The sequence below is a fragment of the Pan paniscus genome, chromosome 2, assembly GCF_029289425.2.
Source record: "Pan paniscus chromosome 2, NHGRI_mPanPan1-v2.0_pri, whole genome shotgun sequence".
Taxonomy (NCBI): Eukaryota; Metazoa; Chordata; class Mammalia; order Primates; family Hominidae; genus Pan; species Pan paniscus.
In genome coordinates this window covers 39213613-39232170 of record NC_085926.1, presented here as the reverse complement: position 1 = coordinate 39232170, position 18558 = coordinate 39213613, and the positions used below count along the sequence as shown (strand labels likewise).

General features: G+C 46.2%; 1 protein-coding gene across 2 annotated transcripts; it reads left to right on the top strand.

Moving 5' to 3' along the window:
- The first annotated feature begins 187 nt into the window (after window positions 1–187).
- On the top strand, window positions 188–18447 carry CX3CR1 (C-X3-C motif chemokine receptor 1). Of its 2 annotated transcripts, none has more exons than XM_063602742.1 (2): window positions 188–314; window positions 15425–18447. In XM_063602742.1, the coding sequence occupies exons 1-2, from the start codon at window positions 228–230 to the stop codon at window positions 16499–16501; spliced, it is 1164 nt and encodes a 387-aa protein (XP_063458812.1). In that variant the 5' UTR covers window positions 188–227; the 3' UTR covers window positions 16502–18447. The 2 variants fall into 2 exon arrangements, with proteins under 2 accessions (XP_063458812.1, XP_003826121.1); XM_003826073.4 differs by lacking the exon at window positions 188–314 and adding an exon at window positions 1879–1969.
- The last annotated feature ends 111 nt before the right edge of the window (window positions 18448–18558 follow it).

The window sequence follows — 18558 nt, the reverse complement described above, 5'->3', positions numbered from 1 at the left end:
CTCATGCTTGCCAAGCATGAAGCCCTGTGCTGCTAGCAGCTGTGGAACATAGCTGTTAGCTTTAAAAGAGGGTAAAATCACGTCCTGGACAGGACAGCCAGGTGAGTTGGGAAGGGAAGAGAGCCTGCCACGGGCACAGGCATGTTGGGGGAAGTGGAAGTGGTGAGAGCACAGTAGGAAGTGAGAAGGGGCAGGCCGTGCTTACCAGGCCGTGGACTTAAACCAGGATGAGAGAACCCCTGGAGGCGTTTAAGTCGGCAGACTTGGATTTCAGGAAGAGCTCTCTGGCTTCTGGGTGGAGAATGGCCAGTGGGGTAAGTGGTGAGAGGAAAGACAGAGAACGGAGAAGGTTAGATGGGCTTGGGAAATTATCCAGGCCCTGGATGGAGGTAGAGATGTGTGCTCATGAACACGGAGGGGATTACTGATGTGGGGTGGATGAGACTGTCCTCAAGAGTGTGGGACAGGAAAAGAGGGAGAGTCTTGGCCAGATCCAAGAAAGGAGCCCTCAGAAGAGGAGGGGAGTCAGAGGCAAGGAAGGGGCTGAGGCAGCCAGCCCAGCTGAGTGGACCCCAGGAGAGGTATCACGGGGTGGGGTGGGGTGGGGAGGGGCCAGTGTCAGAAAGTGGATGGGGAGCGGCCTAACTCTGCTTTTGTCCTATGGCCTTCTGGTCAAAGGCAGGGAAAGGTGGCCAAACACTGAGACCAGGAACAAAGAAAGAAAACTGCTGGTGGACTTCTTCCACCATGAGCAGGCCACCAAGCCCGCAGCACTGCACTGCAGCCCCCAGCTCTGTCCTGGGGTTGGGGGAGGTGAGGAGGGGCAAGGTGGGGAGCACACAGAGCACCCGCTGTCCTCGGAACACCACAGCGACTAGAGGTAAGGGAGCACCGGGTGTGGCTGGGATGTGGGCAGCAAGGGGCCAGAGGGGCCTTGAAGGGGTCACGGACCATTTAATGAAGGTGTATTGAAGGCTACCATGGGCCAGGCCCTAGTTAGGGATGGATCAGAATTATATAGCATATGCCAGGGGTCAGGCAGGTAATGAAGTGATCGGAAGGTGGTGAGGCAGTGGCAGTTGAGATTCACGTTGCAGTCGCCCCAAGCTGGCCAGGCCAGGGAGCAGAAGCATGGCTGGATGCCAGAGCCCACCAGACTCCCCACTGCAGGGCAAGAGTGGCAGGGGGAGAGACTGTGAAAGGAGCATAGGCCAGGTCCTGGGTGAAAGCTGTGTCCTCAGCCTTGACTGATGGGTATAGGGAGCCACTAAATGCCTTGGGGCAGAGAGGTGAGGAAAAAAATATTTACCGAGCATCTACAAGGTGCAAGGTACTCACTAGATGCCTTCAGTACCAAAGCTTCTCAAACTTAGTATGCATATCACTCTTCTAAGAATTTCATTAAAATGCAGATTCTAATTCAGCAGATATAGGGCAGGGCTTGAGGTGCTGTTTTTAATAAGCTCCCAGCGCCTGGGACTGCACTTTGAGGAGAAGAGCTGTGTGTGCCCCAGTGTGGTCCAGTGAGTACTCTGGGCTCCCTCTCGTGGGCAGGGAAGCTGAGGGCCCCATGAGCTCTCCCAGCTTCCTGAAGGCTCCCCATTAATGAGAGCTGACTGTGCTGTGCTTTGCTGACTGCAGGGCCTGCTCCCTGCCCCCCACCTCCAGGTTGGGGTAAGTGGCACCTCTCTCCCTCCAGCTCCTCAGTCTTCCCCGAGGTTTAGATCTTCCAGGTTTATAAAGTCAGGCCCTCCTGTTGGCAGCTGGCCTCCACCCTGGAGTATCTGAGCTTGCCTGTGGCAGCATCTAAAGATAGTCTCCCTTACAGGAAACAAGATACTATTGGCTAACTCTGCAAATAAAATGCTCTTAGAGGGAAGGAAAGGGAAATACTCGTCTCTGGTAAAGTCTGAGCAGGACAGGGTGGCTGACTGGCAGATCCAGAGGTTCCCTTGGCAGTCCACGCCAGGTAGGTGCACAGGACTAGTTGGGTACCTGTGGGTGGGGTGGAGCAGTGGACAGCTAATAGGTTAATAATGCTTGTTTGCTTACGTGCAGACAATGGAAACCATTTTCCTGGGGATGTTGTAGCCTAAATATGTCCAAGGGGATGGAAGAGTGGAAGGCAAGGGGTGATCAGATCATTTATAATACACTCAACCTGGTGGAATAGTATTAGAAGCATTAGTAATTACGTTTTAGAGACATGGAGAAAAGCTCATGATTTTAAACTAACTGAAAAAAGCATGAAAAATTGCATCTGGATGCTGTTGAGGAATTATTGCTAATTTTTTGAGATGAGAAATTGTATTAAAGTCCTTTTCAAAAAAGAGTCCTTAACTTTTAGAGACGCACACAAGTGTTTATGGGTGAAATTAAATAATTCAGTAGAGACATTAAGCGGGAAATAGAGGAAATATTGACCATGGGTTGCTAATAGTTGAAGCCAGGTGTTGGGTATAAGGAGGTTCTCGCTGCTTTTATTTGAAAAGTTGCTTTTTATTTGAAAATTTAATAATGAAGAGTTTTTAAATTTGTATCTGTATTTTAATATAAATATAAATGCACTTAATATAAATATAAAATACGTATAACATTTAGATAGAGAAAAGCTAAAAGATTACTGCGGTTGATTCTAGGAAACTGCATTGCAGATAGTTTCATGGGTTTTTTTTTCCTTTTTCTTCCACTTTCTGTACCATCTACGGGTTTTTGTTTGTTTTTTGTTTTTTTGGGTTTTCTTTCTTGTTTGTGTTTTGTTTTTTGAGACGGAGTTTTGCTCTTGTTGCCTAAGCTGGAGTGCAATGGCACAGTCTCGGCTCACTGCAACCTCTGCCTCCTGGGTTCAAGTGATTCTCCTGCCTCAGCCTCCCAAGTAGCTGGGATTACAGGCATGTACCACCGCCTGGCTAATTTTGTATTTTTAGTAGAGGCGGGGTTTCTCCATTAATAAATTCCTGGCACAAATTTAGTGTTCAATTTTGATATATGCTGTTATAACTATTGTGAGGACACTCAGGCTCAGGTTTGTGTGGGTGGAAAACATGGTCTTCAGAAAGAAATTATGAGTACAAGACAGGAGGAAATCCATCAGAGGCCCCAGCTGAGGACTGGCCACGGCTTGTTATTTCTCTTGCCTTGCCTCTGGCAATCACAGCCTCACAGAGCCTGCAATCCTTGCTTTGTGAGTTTATAGCTCAGTCCAGAGAATGGCTAAGAAAGTTTAGGATTCTTTCAACACCCACTCCACAAAAAAAAGAAAAAAAAAAAAAGAAAAAAAAATTAATTTTTGAAATACTTGAGGTAGAAAACTTGAGGCAGAAAAAAATTGAGCCAAAAAAAAGGAAAATTGAACCATATGAAAGCAGGCAAGAAAGCTTGCATTGCTCGGGGCATCCCAGGCCCAGAGGGCGCTTTGGAGGGAGCTGGGTTTCCTGAGAGGAGGCAGGGTGGGTGACGGACATATGCTGCAGAGCCTTGAGGACCACTGTGGGTTGGGAATGGGGGCAGTGGATTGGGGTTCAAAACCCCTGGGAATGAGAAATGGGCTCAGGAAGGCTAGGGTGGATTCTTTCATCTTCCTCTTTGCTTGGCTTTATTTTCACAAAGGAAGGCAGGGCAGGAAATAGTCTCAGCCCAACTTCAGTGTGGTTCTTCTTAGTGCTCAGGCTTACCTGGCACTTGCCACACCTCTGGGATGGGAGCACCTACTATCCATCAGCCACGTGCCAGTCTCCACAAAGTCTGCTCCTGAACCCTGCTCCTCAGCTGGCCCCACTTCACAGATGGGGACATAGGCAGCTTGGCTTTGGAATGAGGGAATGAAGTTAGGAATGAAGTCCTGGCTCTGCACTTGGTGACTGTGCACAGGGCTTGCTAAGTCTGTTTCCTGCTTTTAAAATGGAGATTGTCCATCAGCCTTTGAAGCCATGTAATGGGTATGTGTCGACTTTCTGCAAGGATTAAAGGCATGGTATAGAAAGTCCCAAACACACTGCCTGACCCATCTTTGGTGCTCAAGAAACAATATATGTTGTTGTCATGAGGAAACTGAGCCTCAGAAAGTTTGGATACCTGAAAAACACTGACTACTATTGAATGAGGTTGTGAAGAATCCAGAGCTGTAGGGGCAGGAAAGCAAAGAACGTATTAGAGCTGACCCAGTCAGGACGATCGTCTATCCCCTTCCTCACCCCACCCCAGCCCAGGAGGAAGCCTGCCCGGCCCTAGGCAGCTATGGCACAGTGACAATGTCAGGTATGGTTCTCCCTAGCCAGAGACCCTAGCCTCAAAAAACCTCCTTCTTGGGATCCAGGCATCCAACTGCTCCTCCCCAGCCCCAGCCTCTGACCCAGTGTCCTGAGTCCAGAGACGTTTGGAACCAGCACCTGTAATGGAGGAGCTGAACAAGGAGGGGAACTTCTGCTGCTCCACAGCAGGTCACGGTTGTAGGAAGGAGTGGAACCAGAATGGCAGAATCCAGATCTTGGCTGCCTTTCCCAAGGACTTGTTCTGATTCCTAGCAGCACAGCCCAGGCATTCCGAGAAGTTGGGCTCTCTGGCATCACTCACTCTGCCCAGAAGAGCCAGGGGGAAAGTTGGGGCTTCTAGCTGAACCTTGATCCCACCTGCCCTCTTGAGGGGCTCAGAATCTGCTGGCTGCTTCACAGGTGGGATTCTCACGGCACGCTGGCCACAGCTGATGCTTCGACCCCCTCATCTTGTTCGGCCAAAGTGCAGCTTTTTAGCTTGTGAGTAAGGAAGAAAAGCTGTATCATATGTCTTTAAACATCTTCCTAGACCACCTTTGTTTTTCCCCTTAAAGTGTGCTTAAGGAGAAAATGGAAAGTCTCCTTTCAGTGTGTTGTATTTTGTTTATTGCAAAATACAACACACTGAAAGAACAATGTCTGGGTTAGCAAAGTATTAGATTTAATTTCCCACATTACTACCATCCAGGCTGAGAAAGAGAACCCCAGAAGCCTCTCTCAAGTCCCTTCCTGACCACAGCCTCTTCCTCTCCCACAAAGAGCCACAAGTCTGACTTCTATGGTGATCACTTCCTTGCTTTTCCCTATAGTTTGACTGAATCTACATATCATCCCTAAACAATATAGCTTAGCTTTGCCTATTTTTTATCTTCATATTTGGATTCATACTTTTTGGTTTGGCTCAAGACTAAACTTTTAAAATACATCCACGTTGTAGGAGATGTACATGCACAAAAATTTTCACGGCAACATTGTCCAAACTAGCAACAAACTGAAAGCCACCTATGTGTGCATTAGCAGTAGAAATGGCAATAAATCATGGACTAGTCACACAGTGGAATCCTACGCAGCAAGGAGAATTAGCAGTCTACAGCCAAACCAACAGCATGGGTGAGATGCTTCCAGAAATACTGAGATGAATTTAGAGATAAAGGCACAATTGGTCCATATCTACAGGGCACTTAATCCAGTGCATCTCCACCAGAAAAAATTTGTATTTCCATGAGCAAGAGTCATTTGCACTGCTATCTGCTATAACCTACGGTGCTGTAAAATTAGCTCAGGCAATAAAAGGGGGAGGTAGCCCCAAAGAGTATGCCAGAAAGGACTCCCAGTAATCTTCAGTGTGTGTCTATTTCAAAGTCTTTCATCATTTTTCCTTGTAGTTACTTAGTGTGGAATTTCAGACCCCTCTCTATGTCCCTCTTCTCCCTTTTCAGCCTTGGCTTTCTCTGCATCCTTCCCCGAAGCCCTGCACTCAGCCTAAACTGACTTTCCTGAACATTCTGGGAGCATGTGGGCTCCTCCCAACTCCACCATCTTCACTGCCTTCTGTTCCTATTTCCCTCTGCCTGGTCTTGGCCCCAGGAAACCTTCCTATGCTCAGACCCTCTGTGCCTTTGTCTTCAAAGCCCACCCACTATTCACTGCCACCTCCATCTTGGTCAACCTGGAAGACTTTCCCCATCCTTAAAACATCAGCTCAAACAGCAGATTTTTTTTTTTTTTTTTTTTTTTTGTGATATCCTCTTGATCACCCTCCCCCAGTTTTTAAGGAGACAGATTTAGAGGTTCAATCCTTGGGCTTCCCATAACTTTTCTTATATTCTGTTACTAAGCAATAATAAACACTTCTAGGAACTGTATCTTAAACACTTTTGCCTCTACAGAATTTAGCACAGTGCCTAGTATTGGTGAAATATAATTAACAAAGTCTTCTTTCAACACAGAGATTCTCTCCACAAGAGGAGTAGAGAAAGAACAGTTTTATTATGGAATAAGCAGTAAACCAAAATATGCAGAGCATTATAGGCCATCTACTAAGAGGTTGCAAGAACAGAAAGAAATCTCCCCCTTTTGTATAGCCAAGTAGATACAACCTGTTACATACATGTTATCAAGGCAAACAATAACTGTTCCTCAAGTAAGAGGTCTTGCCAGCACCGTTTGCCATACATGGTTCACTCTAAATTTACCTGGTAATTAGGGTAACCACTTGTGTTAGCTAACTGGCTCTACCCAGAGGAAAATCAAATTTATCTTTAAGACAAGGGGTAATTTTGCAGCACTGAGCAAGGCTCTTCAGTTAGGCTCATACCTTCCCACAGAAACTAGGAGATAGAAGCACTATCTCCCTTAGGTTTGTTTACATTTCAAAGAGATGACGCCCAGGTCCTTGGGAAAGACTAGCCTAGCTCATAAAGCTGACAAAAAGCCTATCTAGTTTCAAAAGGATTTACACATGTTCAAAGAGAGGAGAAAGTATGTAAAAGTTTTCTAGGTGGGCACGGTGGCTCACGCCTGTATTCCCAGCACTTTGAGAGGCTGAGGCGGGTGGATCACCTGAAGTCAGGAATTTGAGATCAGCCTGGCCTACATGGTGAAACCTTGTCTCTACTAAAAATACAAAAATTAGCTGGGCATGGTGGTGGGCGCCTGTAATCCCAGCTACTTGGGAGGCTGAGGCAGGAGAATCACTTGAACCCAGGAGGTGGCGGTGGCAGTGAGCCAAGATCACACCATTGCACTCCAGCCTGGGCGATGAGAGTGAAACTCCATGTCAAAAAAAAAAAAAAAAAAAAAAAGTTTTCTAAAGTAAATGCTCTGAGAAAAAAACAGAAGGTGAGGAGATCTCTGTCCTTATTTTTAACAAGAATAATTAAATGTTTTTATTTTTAATTTCTACGTAGACTAGAATATGGTACAGATGCTCAAAAATATTGACTTAATTAATAATTAAACAATTAACAAGTCTATCTCTTTCTTAATTATTAAAAAAATTATGAAGTATTTCCCTTCAAAATTTCATGGTTTACTTTGACATAAATAAATAAATACCATAAAGTATTTTGAAGAGGAAAGGGAAGGGTGGGGCTTCAAACACAAAATAATGGCAGGTTTTGTAAAGGGGCAATTCACTAAACTCAATAGGATTCTCCTGTTGCTATTTTTTTTTTTTTTTTTTTTGGTGGTGGTTGGAGGGAAGGGTTGGGTGTGCATTTGGCCTGTGTGAAAAACTGGTGGGTAGACAATGCCATGCTGTTCTAGATGGGCTCATTGCTATAGGAATAGATAGTCACTGAATTTACTTGCATAGGGGATGGGGTATAAAATGTTTCCTTATAGCTCCTTAACATGGAATTCAGCACCCCTCTCCCCATCAGCCTTAGCTCTCTCTGAATCCCAAGGGATATGTGTTATTAAAAATAGCTGCCATCATAAATGAGAAAACCATCAGGACCTGGTAAAACTTGGCTTCCCAAACAGTCAGGGGTCTGGGCATGGCAGCCGACTGAGAACCTTTCTATCTAGTACAAGGTAAACAAGATTTGCCAAGACTTGATCAACTGATCCAGCTCCCTATCTCCAAACAGAACCTCATCTGAATGCTCACAGGCTGTGCCCCAGAAGTGTAGAAGTGTCATGTTCCCTGGGCAGGCTGCTGGGCAGCCTCTCTGTTGACAATAGACCACACTTTTGCTGACCTAGGACTCATGTTGCTCTTTAAGACTGCTTCCTTGGCCAGGCATGATGGCTCACACCTGTAATCCCGGCACTTTGAGAGGCCCAGGCAGGAGGATCTCTTGAGGCCAGATGTTCAATACCAGCCTGGTCAACATAGTAAGACCCCATATCTACCAAAAATAGCTGGGCATGGTGGTGCACACCTATACTCCCAGCTACTTGGGAGACTGAGGTGGGAGGATTGCTACATCCCAGGAGTTCAAGGCTGTAGTGAGCTATGATCATGCCACTGCACTCCAGCCTGGGCAACAGAGCGAGATCCTGTCTCAAACAAACAGTTTCCTTCTGTTTGATTCTTGCTGAAAAATTGAGCATGCCAGAGCTAGCAAGGCTCTTAGAGGTGGTCTGGTCCAATGCTTTAATTTCATACATCAAGAAACTGAAGCAGAGCAGAGTGACCTGCCCAGGGTCTCTCAGCCATTCATGCTCAGAAATGTATGGGCTCCTGTGAAACATGTGGCTCTTAAAAGCACTATCATATATTTGAAGGCAGAAAATAGGCTAAACCTTCAGCCTTCAGACTTTTCCTCTCCAGAGAAAATGACCCCAGTTTCCTCACTATGGTTGCTGGGAGCTAGATTCCTGGGGATCTGGCAGTGTGGACCACCTAGTGGTGGCTGGAGGAGCAAATAATATCCCGCATTCCATTTTCCACTCACCAATCCCTGAGGGGCAGCCTGCTGGGTTATGAGCCCAGAGGGGGAGAACCCCAACGAATTCAGAGATGCATCATGGACCAGTTTCTCTTAAGGGGCCTGGGTCTACTATTTTCAGTTCTACTTCGAGAGAAGTGGCCTGCAATATCCTGCAGATTTCCCCTCCAGGGAGAAAAGCATTGTGCGATGCAAGGAGCACAGGCTTTGTGGAAAGAGGCATCTGGGGTTGAGATCCTGGCTCTTTTGCTTCCTTGAACAAGTTAACCAAATCTCTGGGGCTCTGCTGGTTAATTTATACCATGGGGATCATCATTTCTCCAGTGGGGTTGTGAAGAGAATGTGGTGGGATCTTGTGTGTGGAGCATGACACTTAGCAGGCATCCGGGAATGGCAGCCTCCTCCCCTTCTAAACTGGGGCTTTCTGAGGGTGACTTCAGATTCCACAATGTCAACAGCACAGTGGCATCCTCATAAGGAAAGTTTGGGTTGGGGCTCCTCAAGCAATTCTCTACTCTCATTTGGTACAAAGAAAAAAATTAAGCCTCACAATTTTCTTGGCACCAGACTGAACCTCAAACCCAGTCTTCACTTTTACTAAAAAGCCATAAACAGAGACCAGGAGGGTAAAAACTACCAGAAGATACACTGGATTTAGAAAACAGTAAGCTGGATGTGAAGCCAAGAGAGAGGGAGAAAGCAACATAAAAGAATGTCAGATTGAAGAAGAAATGGATTCTGGCCACCTAAAGAAGAAGGGAAGTATAGAGAAGGGAAGCTGATTGGAAACAATGGGTAATGATGAGTGTCCCTCCCCTAAAAAGTTAAAAAATAAATGAGCAGGCATGAGAAAAGGAAGTAGGCCAGAGGAAGTAGACCAGGATCAGCCACGGATGTGAGTGGGGAATTTTACAAATTTCTACTTGGGTGTGAAACATGTGTACACTCAAAGCTCTGTCTAGGTTCACCGAAACTCTCCCAGCTCAAGGCCATTTAGTAAAACCTTGGCTTAACTGAATAGTGGGTAAGGAGGCCTGAGGATGGCCCAGAGAAGGTTTAAATTCTTACTGGCTGCTGCACTAAGTTGTAAAGTGCAGCCTTAGTTGATGATGCCTTTATTAGTGCAACATCCCAGAATGCATGCGTCTTACAACTCTTGTGGATATGAAACCCAGCTGGGTAGACACTGCAAAGTCTTATCTCATTTGATTCTTCCACTTGGTTTCTAGTGTCCCTCAGGGACAAAGGAAAGCCATAGTCCAGTCTAAGATGAAAACCAATTAGACCTCTGGCAGGCCTTTGACCACCCTGAGGGCCACCCCCAAGGCACGGCCACACTCGCATCTGCTGCCAGGAGGCCCTATCTTAGGCTCAGCTCCCAAACCTTGAACATCTTGGAGGATCCACAAATAGGAGGTACACTCAGCTCAGGCTCAGTCTTCCTTAAAAAGCGCCTTGCTAAAGCTATCAAGTTCACTGGAATACTTCTGCGAAGGACACAGCTTCAGCGATGTCAGATTTTTTATGTAAATGGTGCCTTCGCATGCTCTGGGGCATTTGGCTACCAAGGGCGGTTTGAACTAGCTCCAGCACACAGAATACAAGTCTCTTCAGAACAAGGCAAAACCCTATGTTGCCCCATGACTCCTGCTGTTTCTTGAGATTTGCACAGAAGACAGAGCTGCAATTACCCACGCTGATATCTATTTCATGACCACATATGTTCAAAAGCCACATGTGACAGGTATGGTTGAAATGAGAGGTTGTGTTTGCCAAGTTGTCTTCTGACTGTGGAGAGCTGGTGAGCCTCTTCTCATCTCCTGGGGCTCCATATTATAGAGCTGACGAATCTCTTTTCTTGCTCCTTGAAGTCTTTCATTCACTTATTTATTAATTCATTTAACACATCAGGCACCTACTAACTTCTCAGAGTTCAAGGCTTCCTAGCCTATGATCAGAAAGGACACCTGTGTGCTCATGAGCACCCCTGGGATCAGGGTGACTGATAGGGTGCTGTCATCACTACTAGATGAAACTCTTTGGAACAAAGGTCTAGGATATAATATTTATCCTTCTGCAAATATTCATATGGCATTCGCTGTGTACCAGGCCTTCTGTTGAACATTGGCCTGCAGAGCTGAAGAGGACGTGGGTCTTCTCTTAGGAACTCCTAGTCTTGGGAAAAAGGAATGGGGAAGGGCTGTAATGTGAAGTTAAAAAAAAGTGCTGAGGCCGAACTCATCTGGGCCCTCACTGCAGCCCTATTGCACACACACTGCATCACCTCGAACAAGTTATTCACCCTCTCTGAGTTCATCTATTTGCCCATAAAAATAGAGATGATCCTTTTATATGTTGGCTACCACTTATTAAGTGTGTGCAGCATGCTTGTTATTGTACTAAGTTACTCATTTTTTAGTTTTTCATATAACTCATATTTTTGTTGATTTTTATTTTAAAATTCCAAACGAATTAATTAAACTATTTTCCAAAATACGTAGTATGTGTACATGGTAAAAAACATTTCCAAAAGTTTACCATAAAAACTGTCTCCTTTCCCATATCCTCAATCCTTCAGAATCCCTCTCCAGGGATAATTACCACCACCAGTGTATTCCTTGAGAGATATTTAAACTTTATACAAAATATGCACACATCATTCTTTTCCACAAATGACAGCATACTATGTACATGGTACCTCACCTAGCTTTTTTCACTTACCAGTATATCTTAGAGATTGTTGCATGACAGAATATACAGATCTGCCTGTTTTTGTTGTTTTTCCCAAGTTTCCAAGAGCTAGAAACTGTTTGGTTTTTAAGCAGCTGCTTGGTATTCCATTAATTGGACTTATCGTGCTTTGATCTGTCCCTAGTGATGGACATTGGGGTTGTTTCCCTTCATTTATATTTGAAGCTTGTTGCAGTGACAGTGTACACACTTGCTTGAGCATGTGTGTGTCTACGATAAATCCCAATAAGCAATTTAAAGTAATTTAATTCTTATGCTCTCAACAAACCTAAGAGGTTATTTTTTTAGAGGAGGAAGCTAAGGCTGTTGTTTTGATGCCTTTTTACCACTGGACTTGGGACTCAACAGTTTGATAGTCATTGAGTCCTTGACTCTTCTCCCCTGCCAGGATTTGGCCCCTAAGCCCAGGGCCCGAGTCTCCTCCATCTTCAAGGGAGAGTGGGAAGAGCACAGGCCTTGGCCTCAGTCCTGGTACCCCTGCTTCTAGCTGTGGGATGGGCCAGGTGCTTCACCCAGCTGTGCCTCCTGTGAGGCACAGTGTGTGCAAAATGGAAATGTGAACATGAAGATCAAAAATGTCCCTCAATGACCAGTGCTGTTCCTCAGAGTCACGTGGGAACTCACAGAAAGCGATATTGGTACTGCTCTTTCCTCTGTAGCATGGTCCAGATGGCTCATAGCAGGGACCATGATATGCTGGGTGAGCACCCACTGCATGCACCCACTGTGCCAGCACTGAGAGACTCCTGTGGGAGCCACAGCAATTCTAGGGTCTTCACTGGGGACTCTGAGACAGCAGAGAGCTAGGATGAGGGCTGCAGAGTGTTCTTCTGCTCTCACTGAGCAGACCCCCTGGATGGCAGGGAGCAGTCCCAAGCCAGATGGATGCCCATAACCAGCCATTTGGCTCTCAATACATAATATCACCACGTATCAGGCAAAACCATCCTGCCCAGAGCATTATCTGAATTTGCATCCCATCTGCAGAAGATACATTGACCCACTTCTTCCATTCTGTCTTAATCAAAGTCTTTATGTGAATTTTCCCCATTGAGAAGACAAGCCCCTTCCTGGCTTAGACTGTACCTGACTGATCTTTTCATGAGCTCCTTGTCAAGCCAGACCACCCCCAGCTTATATGGAGACTTGGTGCAAATTAGAGATGTCCCTGTGCACGTGGCAGCCCTGAGCCCAAGCACCCAGTAAGGCAAAGGGCCTGATTTGGGACCCCTCTGCCACTCCACCAGGCAATCAGTTGCTTATTTCTAACTTTCCCTTCCTTCTCCACATTTGTCCCATTCCTTCCTCTCATCATGAATATCCCCAGAGGCATTCAGCAGTGCAGTGAATTAAATATAGAACTTTTTTTTTCAGAATTGCAGAAAGGATTAGATCAATATTAATCCAAACAGAGCAATGAGCCTGACAGTTTAGTAAAAGCTCAATAAAGGGTGGCTTACCTCCCCCAAAATAATCTGAAAAGAAAGCATGTCTTATTTCAGGGGGGAAAAAAATAAAGTGACCTTTAAAGACCAAATTCCCAGGATACCCAGGGTGGAGGTGGAACATGGGAGTCCACAGGCAGCCTGGATGTTTCCAAAGATCCAAAGGGCTTTTGCTTCCTCACATAATGCAGGAAACAAATTGAACACGTATTAAGTGCTTGCTGTATGTGACACACTGTGCCAGGTGCTCCCCTTAAAACAGTTCTATGGGCAGGCATGAGAATGAATCCCGATCTTACAGACAAGGAATGTTAGGCTCAGAGGTTTCAAGCTGACCCATCACTCAGCCAGAGAGGACAGATGCAGGATTCAATCTCGGGAGTGCCCGAGTCCACAGAAGTTCCTGTGCTGAAGGACCGACCACAGGCACATAAAGAGATGCGAGACAATTTTTACTGGATTTGGCCACCTCTCGAGGTCGGCTTTGCCAGCTCTTCTCACTGGGGGAAGGGGAGGGAGAAAGTAGCTAGCTCCAGGGTCCCTAACATAGAACCACCAAGGACTTGACTATTTTTACTCATACAGCAGCTTGTCTGGGAAGATCATGCTCTGTGACAAGCTGCAGGCACTAAGTAGCAATTTCTGTTTCCCACATATTAGCTTGAGTCATATAAAACTGACATGGATGTGGCTCAAAAATAGCTGTATGTCAGCCATTTTATACCATTTGACTTAAATGTTATTAATTAACGTCACAGCCAGAGATTATTCTCTGAGAAAAGGGCATTGTAGCCTGAAGCAGAGAAAGCATACACGTTCCCTGGGGTTGAGAACTCATCACAGCCTGAGACAGCTTAGGTTGTAAAGCCCCGGCCCACTTATCCCAGGAGAGTCTCGGTGGAGATGCAGGCCCCAAAGCAGAGGCTGGGAAGCAAGAAGTGACACCCTGGCTGGGTGGGCCCTCATCTTGGTGAGACACCACCTGGGTAAAACCATCATGGAAAGGGTGTAGTGGGGCGTGGAAACTCCCTCGGTTAAAGCGTGAGCTTTGCTGTAAGTTGTGGTAAGGAGGGAGGCAGTGACAACCAGGAGGCCTGTTTTGAGGGTTTCTGAGGGACCCATCTGTGGTATCACGAGGAGACGCCCAGAGGAGCCGTGTGAAAGGGCTGCCTCCCAGCCGGCTCTGGAGTGAATGAGCAGCAAGTCCTGGCTGCGAAAAGAAGGGGAGTGCAGCCTGCGGAAGTGTCTTCTTTTTTCAATTCCTGCTCAGAAGGAAACAGGAGATAAGAATAGTGGGGAAGTCCAGACCAAAGTGAACTATAGGGCTGGTAATCGTAGGGGGAATTAGTCACCCGGAGACTAGCCCAGCCGACTAACGGAGCCCCATCCTCCATCTTGAATCAGTCAGCCCCTCTATGACTGCAGAGTCCTGAATGATGGCAACACCTTCTCTTCACTTAGGGTTGTAGGATGACCAACAGTCCTGATTTGCCTGGGCCTGAGGGGTTCCCAATAGATGGGACTTTCAGGGCTAAAACCAGGAAAGTCCCGGGCAGCCCAAAACAAGGTAGTCACTCTAGAGTGTATGACTCTGTCTGATACCTGCTAAGAAAGAGAAGGACTTGTTGATTATAAGGAGAAGAGGAGGTGAAATGGTTCTCAAAAAACAAAGATGAGGGCTTCCGGGTGCTGTTCTGCCCAAGGCTCTGGGTCTGAGGCTTCTCTCTCCAGGCCTAGCTTCATGGAAAAGTAAGGGGCCAGAGGGTGGAAAAGGTGGAAACAAAGGAAGAGGATGGAGAATTGCTTTGGGGAAGTTTGGACTGGAAGTGTGAATTACAGCTGCACCCCCAATTCACCCCATCTCACCCCCCTCCCCCTCCTGCTCATGGTTCTCCCTTTCTCATCCACATATTGGTCAAACTAGCTAGCTTTTGGAGAGATTTTGGGCAGTAAAAGTAAAACAGATCTGTCTCAAGCTTCAAAAAGCCTAGAGCTGGCTGGGCGCTGTGGCTCACGCCTGTAATCCTAGCATTTTGGGAGGCTGAGGCGGGTGGATAATCTGAGGTCAGGAGTTTGAGACCAGCCTGGCTAACATGATGAAACCCCATCTCTACTAAAAATACAAAAATTAGCCAGGCATGGTAGTGCACGCCTATAATCCCAGCTATTTGGGAGGCTGAGGCAGGAGAATCGCTTGAACCCCAGGGGACAGAGGTTGCAGTGAGCTGAGATCACACCACTGCACTCCAGCCTGGGTGACACAGCGAGACTCCATTTAAAAAAAAAAAAATGCCTAGAGCCAAATGCTCACAGAGCCATTTACTGCATGGCTTTGGGCAAGTCAAAGGAGTCTGCCTCTCCTGTCAGAAGAGTCTGTTGCAGTCTTCATCACAAGACTGTTGTGGGGATTAAACAAGATGGCAAGTGGGAAGTTGGGAAATGTAGTGTGCACCCAACCAATATTTGTTTCTTCCTGCCTGCCTACATATGAGGCCACACAGAATTCCAACTTTGTTTCTCTGATAACTAACACAGTTACTTGTTTTTCTTTCTGATCCAGGCCTTCACCATGTATCAGTTCCCTGAATCAGTGACAGAAAACTTTGAGTACGATGATTTGGCTGAGGCCTGTTCTTTTGGGGACATCGTGGTCTTTGGGACTGTGTTCCTGTCCATATTCTACTCCGTCGTCTTTGCCATTGGCCTGGTGGGAAATTTGTTGGTAGTGTTTGCCCTCACCAACAGCAAGAAGCCCAAGAGTGTCACCGACATTTACCTCCTGAACCTGGCCTTGTCTGATCTGCTGTTTGTAGCCACTTTGCCCTTCTGGACTCACTATTTGATAAATGAAAAGGGCCTCCACAATGCCATGTGCAAATTCACTACCGCCTTCTTCTTCATCGGCTTTTTTGGAAGCATATTCTTCATCACCGTCATCAGCATTGATAGGTACCTGGCCATCGTCCTGGCCGCCAACTCCATGAACAACCGGACCGTGCAGCATGGCGTCACCATCAGCCTAGGCGTCTGGGCAGCAGCCATTTTGGTGGCAGCACCCCAGTTCATGTTCACAAAGCAGAAAGAAAATGAATGCCTTGGTGACTACCCCGAGGTCCTCCAGGAAATCTGGCCCGTGCTCCGCAATGTGGAAACAAATTTTCTTGGCTTCCTACTCCCCCTGCTCATTATGAGTTATTGCTACTTCAGAATCATCCAGACGCTGTTTTCCTGCAAGAACCACAAGAAAGCCAAAGCCATTAAACTGATCCTTCTGGTGGTCATCGTGTTTTTCCTCTTCTGGACACCCTACAATGTTATGATTTTCCTGGAGACGCTTAAGCTCTATGACTTCTTTCCCAGTTGTGACATGAGGAAGGGTCTGAGGCTGGCCCTCAGTGTGACTGAGACGGTTGCATTTAGCCATTGTTGCCTGAATCCTCTCATCTATGCATTTGCTGGGGAGAAGTTCAGAAGATACCTTTACCACCTGTATGGGAAATGCCTGGCTGTCCTGTGTGGGCGCTCAGTCCACGTTGATTTCTCCTCATCTGAATCACAAAGGAGCAGGCATGGAAGTGTTCTGAGCAGCAATTTTACTTACCACACGAGTGATGGAGATGCATCGCTCCTTCTCTGAAGGGAATCCCAAAGCCTTGTGTCTACAGAGAACCTGGAGTTCCTGAACCTGATGCTGAATACTGAGGAAAGATTTTTGTTGTTGTTTCTTACAGGCACAAAATGATGGACCCAATGCACACAAAACAACCCTAGAGTGTTGTTGAGAATTGTGCTCAAAATTTGAAGAATGAACAAATTGAACTCTTTGAGTGACAAAGAGTAGACATTTCTCTTACTGCAAATGTCATCAGAACTTTTTGGTTTGCAGATGACAAAAATTCAACTCAGACTAGTTTAGTTAAATGAGGGTGGTGAATATTGTTCATATTGTGGCATAAGCAAAAGGGTGTCTGAGCCCTCAAAGTGAGGGGAAACCAGGGCCTGAGCCTAGCTAGAATTCCCTCTCTCTGACTCTCAAATCTTTTAGTCATTATAGATCCCCCAGACTTTACATGACACAGCTTTATCACCAGAGAGGGACTGACACCCATGTTTCTCTGGCCCCAAGGGCAAAATTCCCAGGGAAGTGCTCTGATAGGCCAAGTTTGTATCAGGTGCCCATCCCTGGAAGGTGCTGTTATCCATGGGGAAGGGATATATAAGATGGAAGCTTCCAGTCCAATCTCATGGAGAAGCAGAAATACATATTTCCAAGAAGTTGGATGGGTGGGTACTATTCTGATTACACAGAACAAATGCCACACATCACCCTTACCATGTGCCTGATCCAGCCTCTCCCCTGATTACACCAGCCTCGTCTTCATTAAGCCCTCTTCCATCACGTCCCCAAACCTGCAAGGGCTCCCCACTGCCTACTGCATCGAGTCAAAACTCAAATGCTTGGCTTCTCATACGTCCACCATGGGGTCCTACCAATAGATTCCCCATTGCCTCCTCCTTCCCAAAGGACTCCACCCATCCTATCAGCCTGTCTCTTCCATATGACCTCATGCATCTCCACCTGCTCCCAGGCCAGTAAGGGAAATAGAAAAACCCTGCCCCCAAATAAGAAGGGATGGATTCCAACCCCAACTCCAGTAGCTTGGGACAAATCAAGCTTCAGTTTCCTGGTCTGTAGAGGAGGGATAAGGTACCTTTCACATAGAGATCATCCTTTCCAGCATGAGGAACTAGCCACCAACTCTTGCAGGTCTCAACCCTTTTGTCTGCCTCTTAGACTTCTGCTTTCCACACCTGGCACTGCTGTGCTGTGCCCAAGTTGTGGTGCTGACAAAGCTTGGAAGAGCCTGCAGGTGCTGCTGCGTGGCATAGCCCAGACACAGAAGAGGCTGGTTCTTACGATGGCACCCAGTGAGCACTCCCAAGTCTACAGAGTGATAGCCTTCCATAACCCAACTCTCCTGGACTGCCTTGAATATCCCCTCCCAGTCACCTTGTGGCAAGCCCCTGCCCATCTGGAAAAATACCCCATCATTCATGCTACTGCCGACCTGGGGAGCCAGGGCCATGGGAGCAGCTTTTTTTTCCCCCCTAGAAACGTTTGGAACAATCTAAAACTTTAAAGCTCGAAAACAATTGTAATAATGCTAAAGAAAAAGTCATCCAATCTAACCACATCAATATTGTCATTCCTGTATTCACCCGTCCAGACCTTGTTCACACTCTCACATGTTTAGAGTTGCAATCGTAATGTACAGATGGTTTTATAATCTGATTTGTTTTCCTCTTAACGTTAGACCACAAATAGTGCTCGCTTTCTATGTAGTTTGGTAATTATCATTTTAGAAGACTCTACCAGACTGTGTATTCATTGAAGTCAGATGTGGTAACTGATAAATTGCTGTGTATCTGATAGCTCTTTGGCAGTCTATATGTTTGTATAATGAATGAGAGAATAAGTCATGTTCCTTCAAGATCATGTACCCCAATTTACTTGCCATTACTCAATTGATAAACATTTAACTTGTTTCCAATGTTTAGCAAATACATATTTTATAGAACTTCCATCTGTGTAATCTTCTTTCTCCTATTCAATTATTTCCTGTGGTTAAATTCATTGCCATGGGGAAAACTGAGTCAAAGGGCATGGGAACACGTTATCTTTGCATACACACA

Excerpts from the sequence above, each read along its gene's own strand:
- CX3CR1 (XM_063602742.1), top strand. The coding sequence starts at position 228 with ATGAGAGAACCCCTGGAGGCGTTTAAGTCGGCAGACTTGGATTTCAGG. Across the intron at positions 315-15,424 it reads GGTGGAGAATGGCCAGTGGG|GCCTTCACCATGTATCAGTT; the intron begins GTAAGTGGTGAG and ends TTTCTGATCCAG.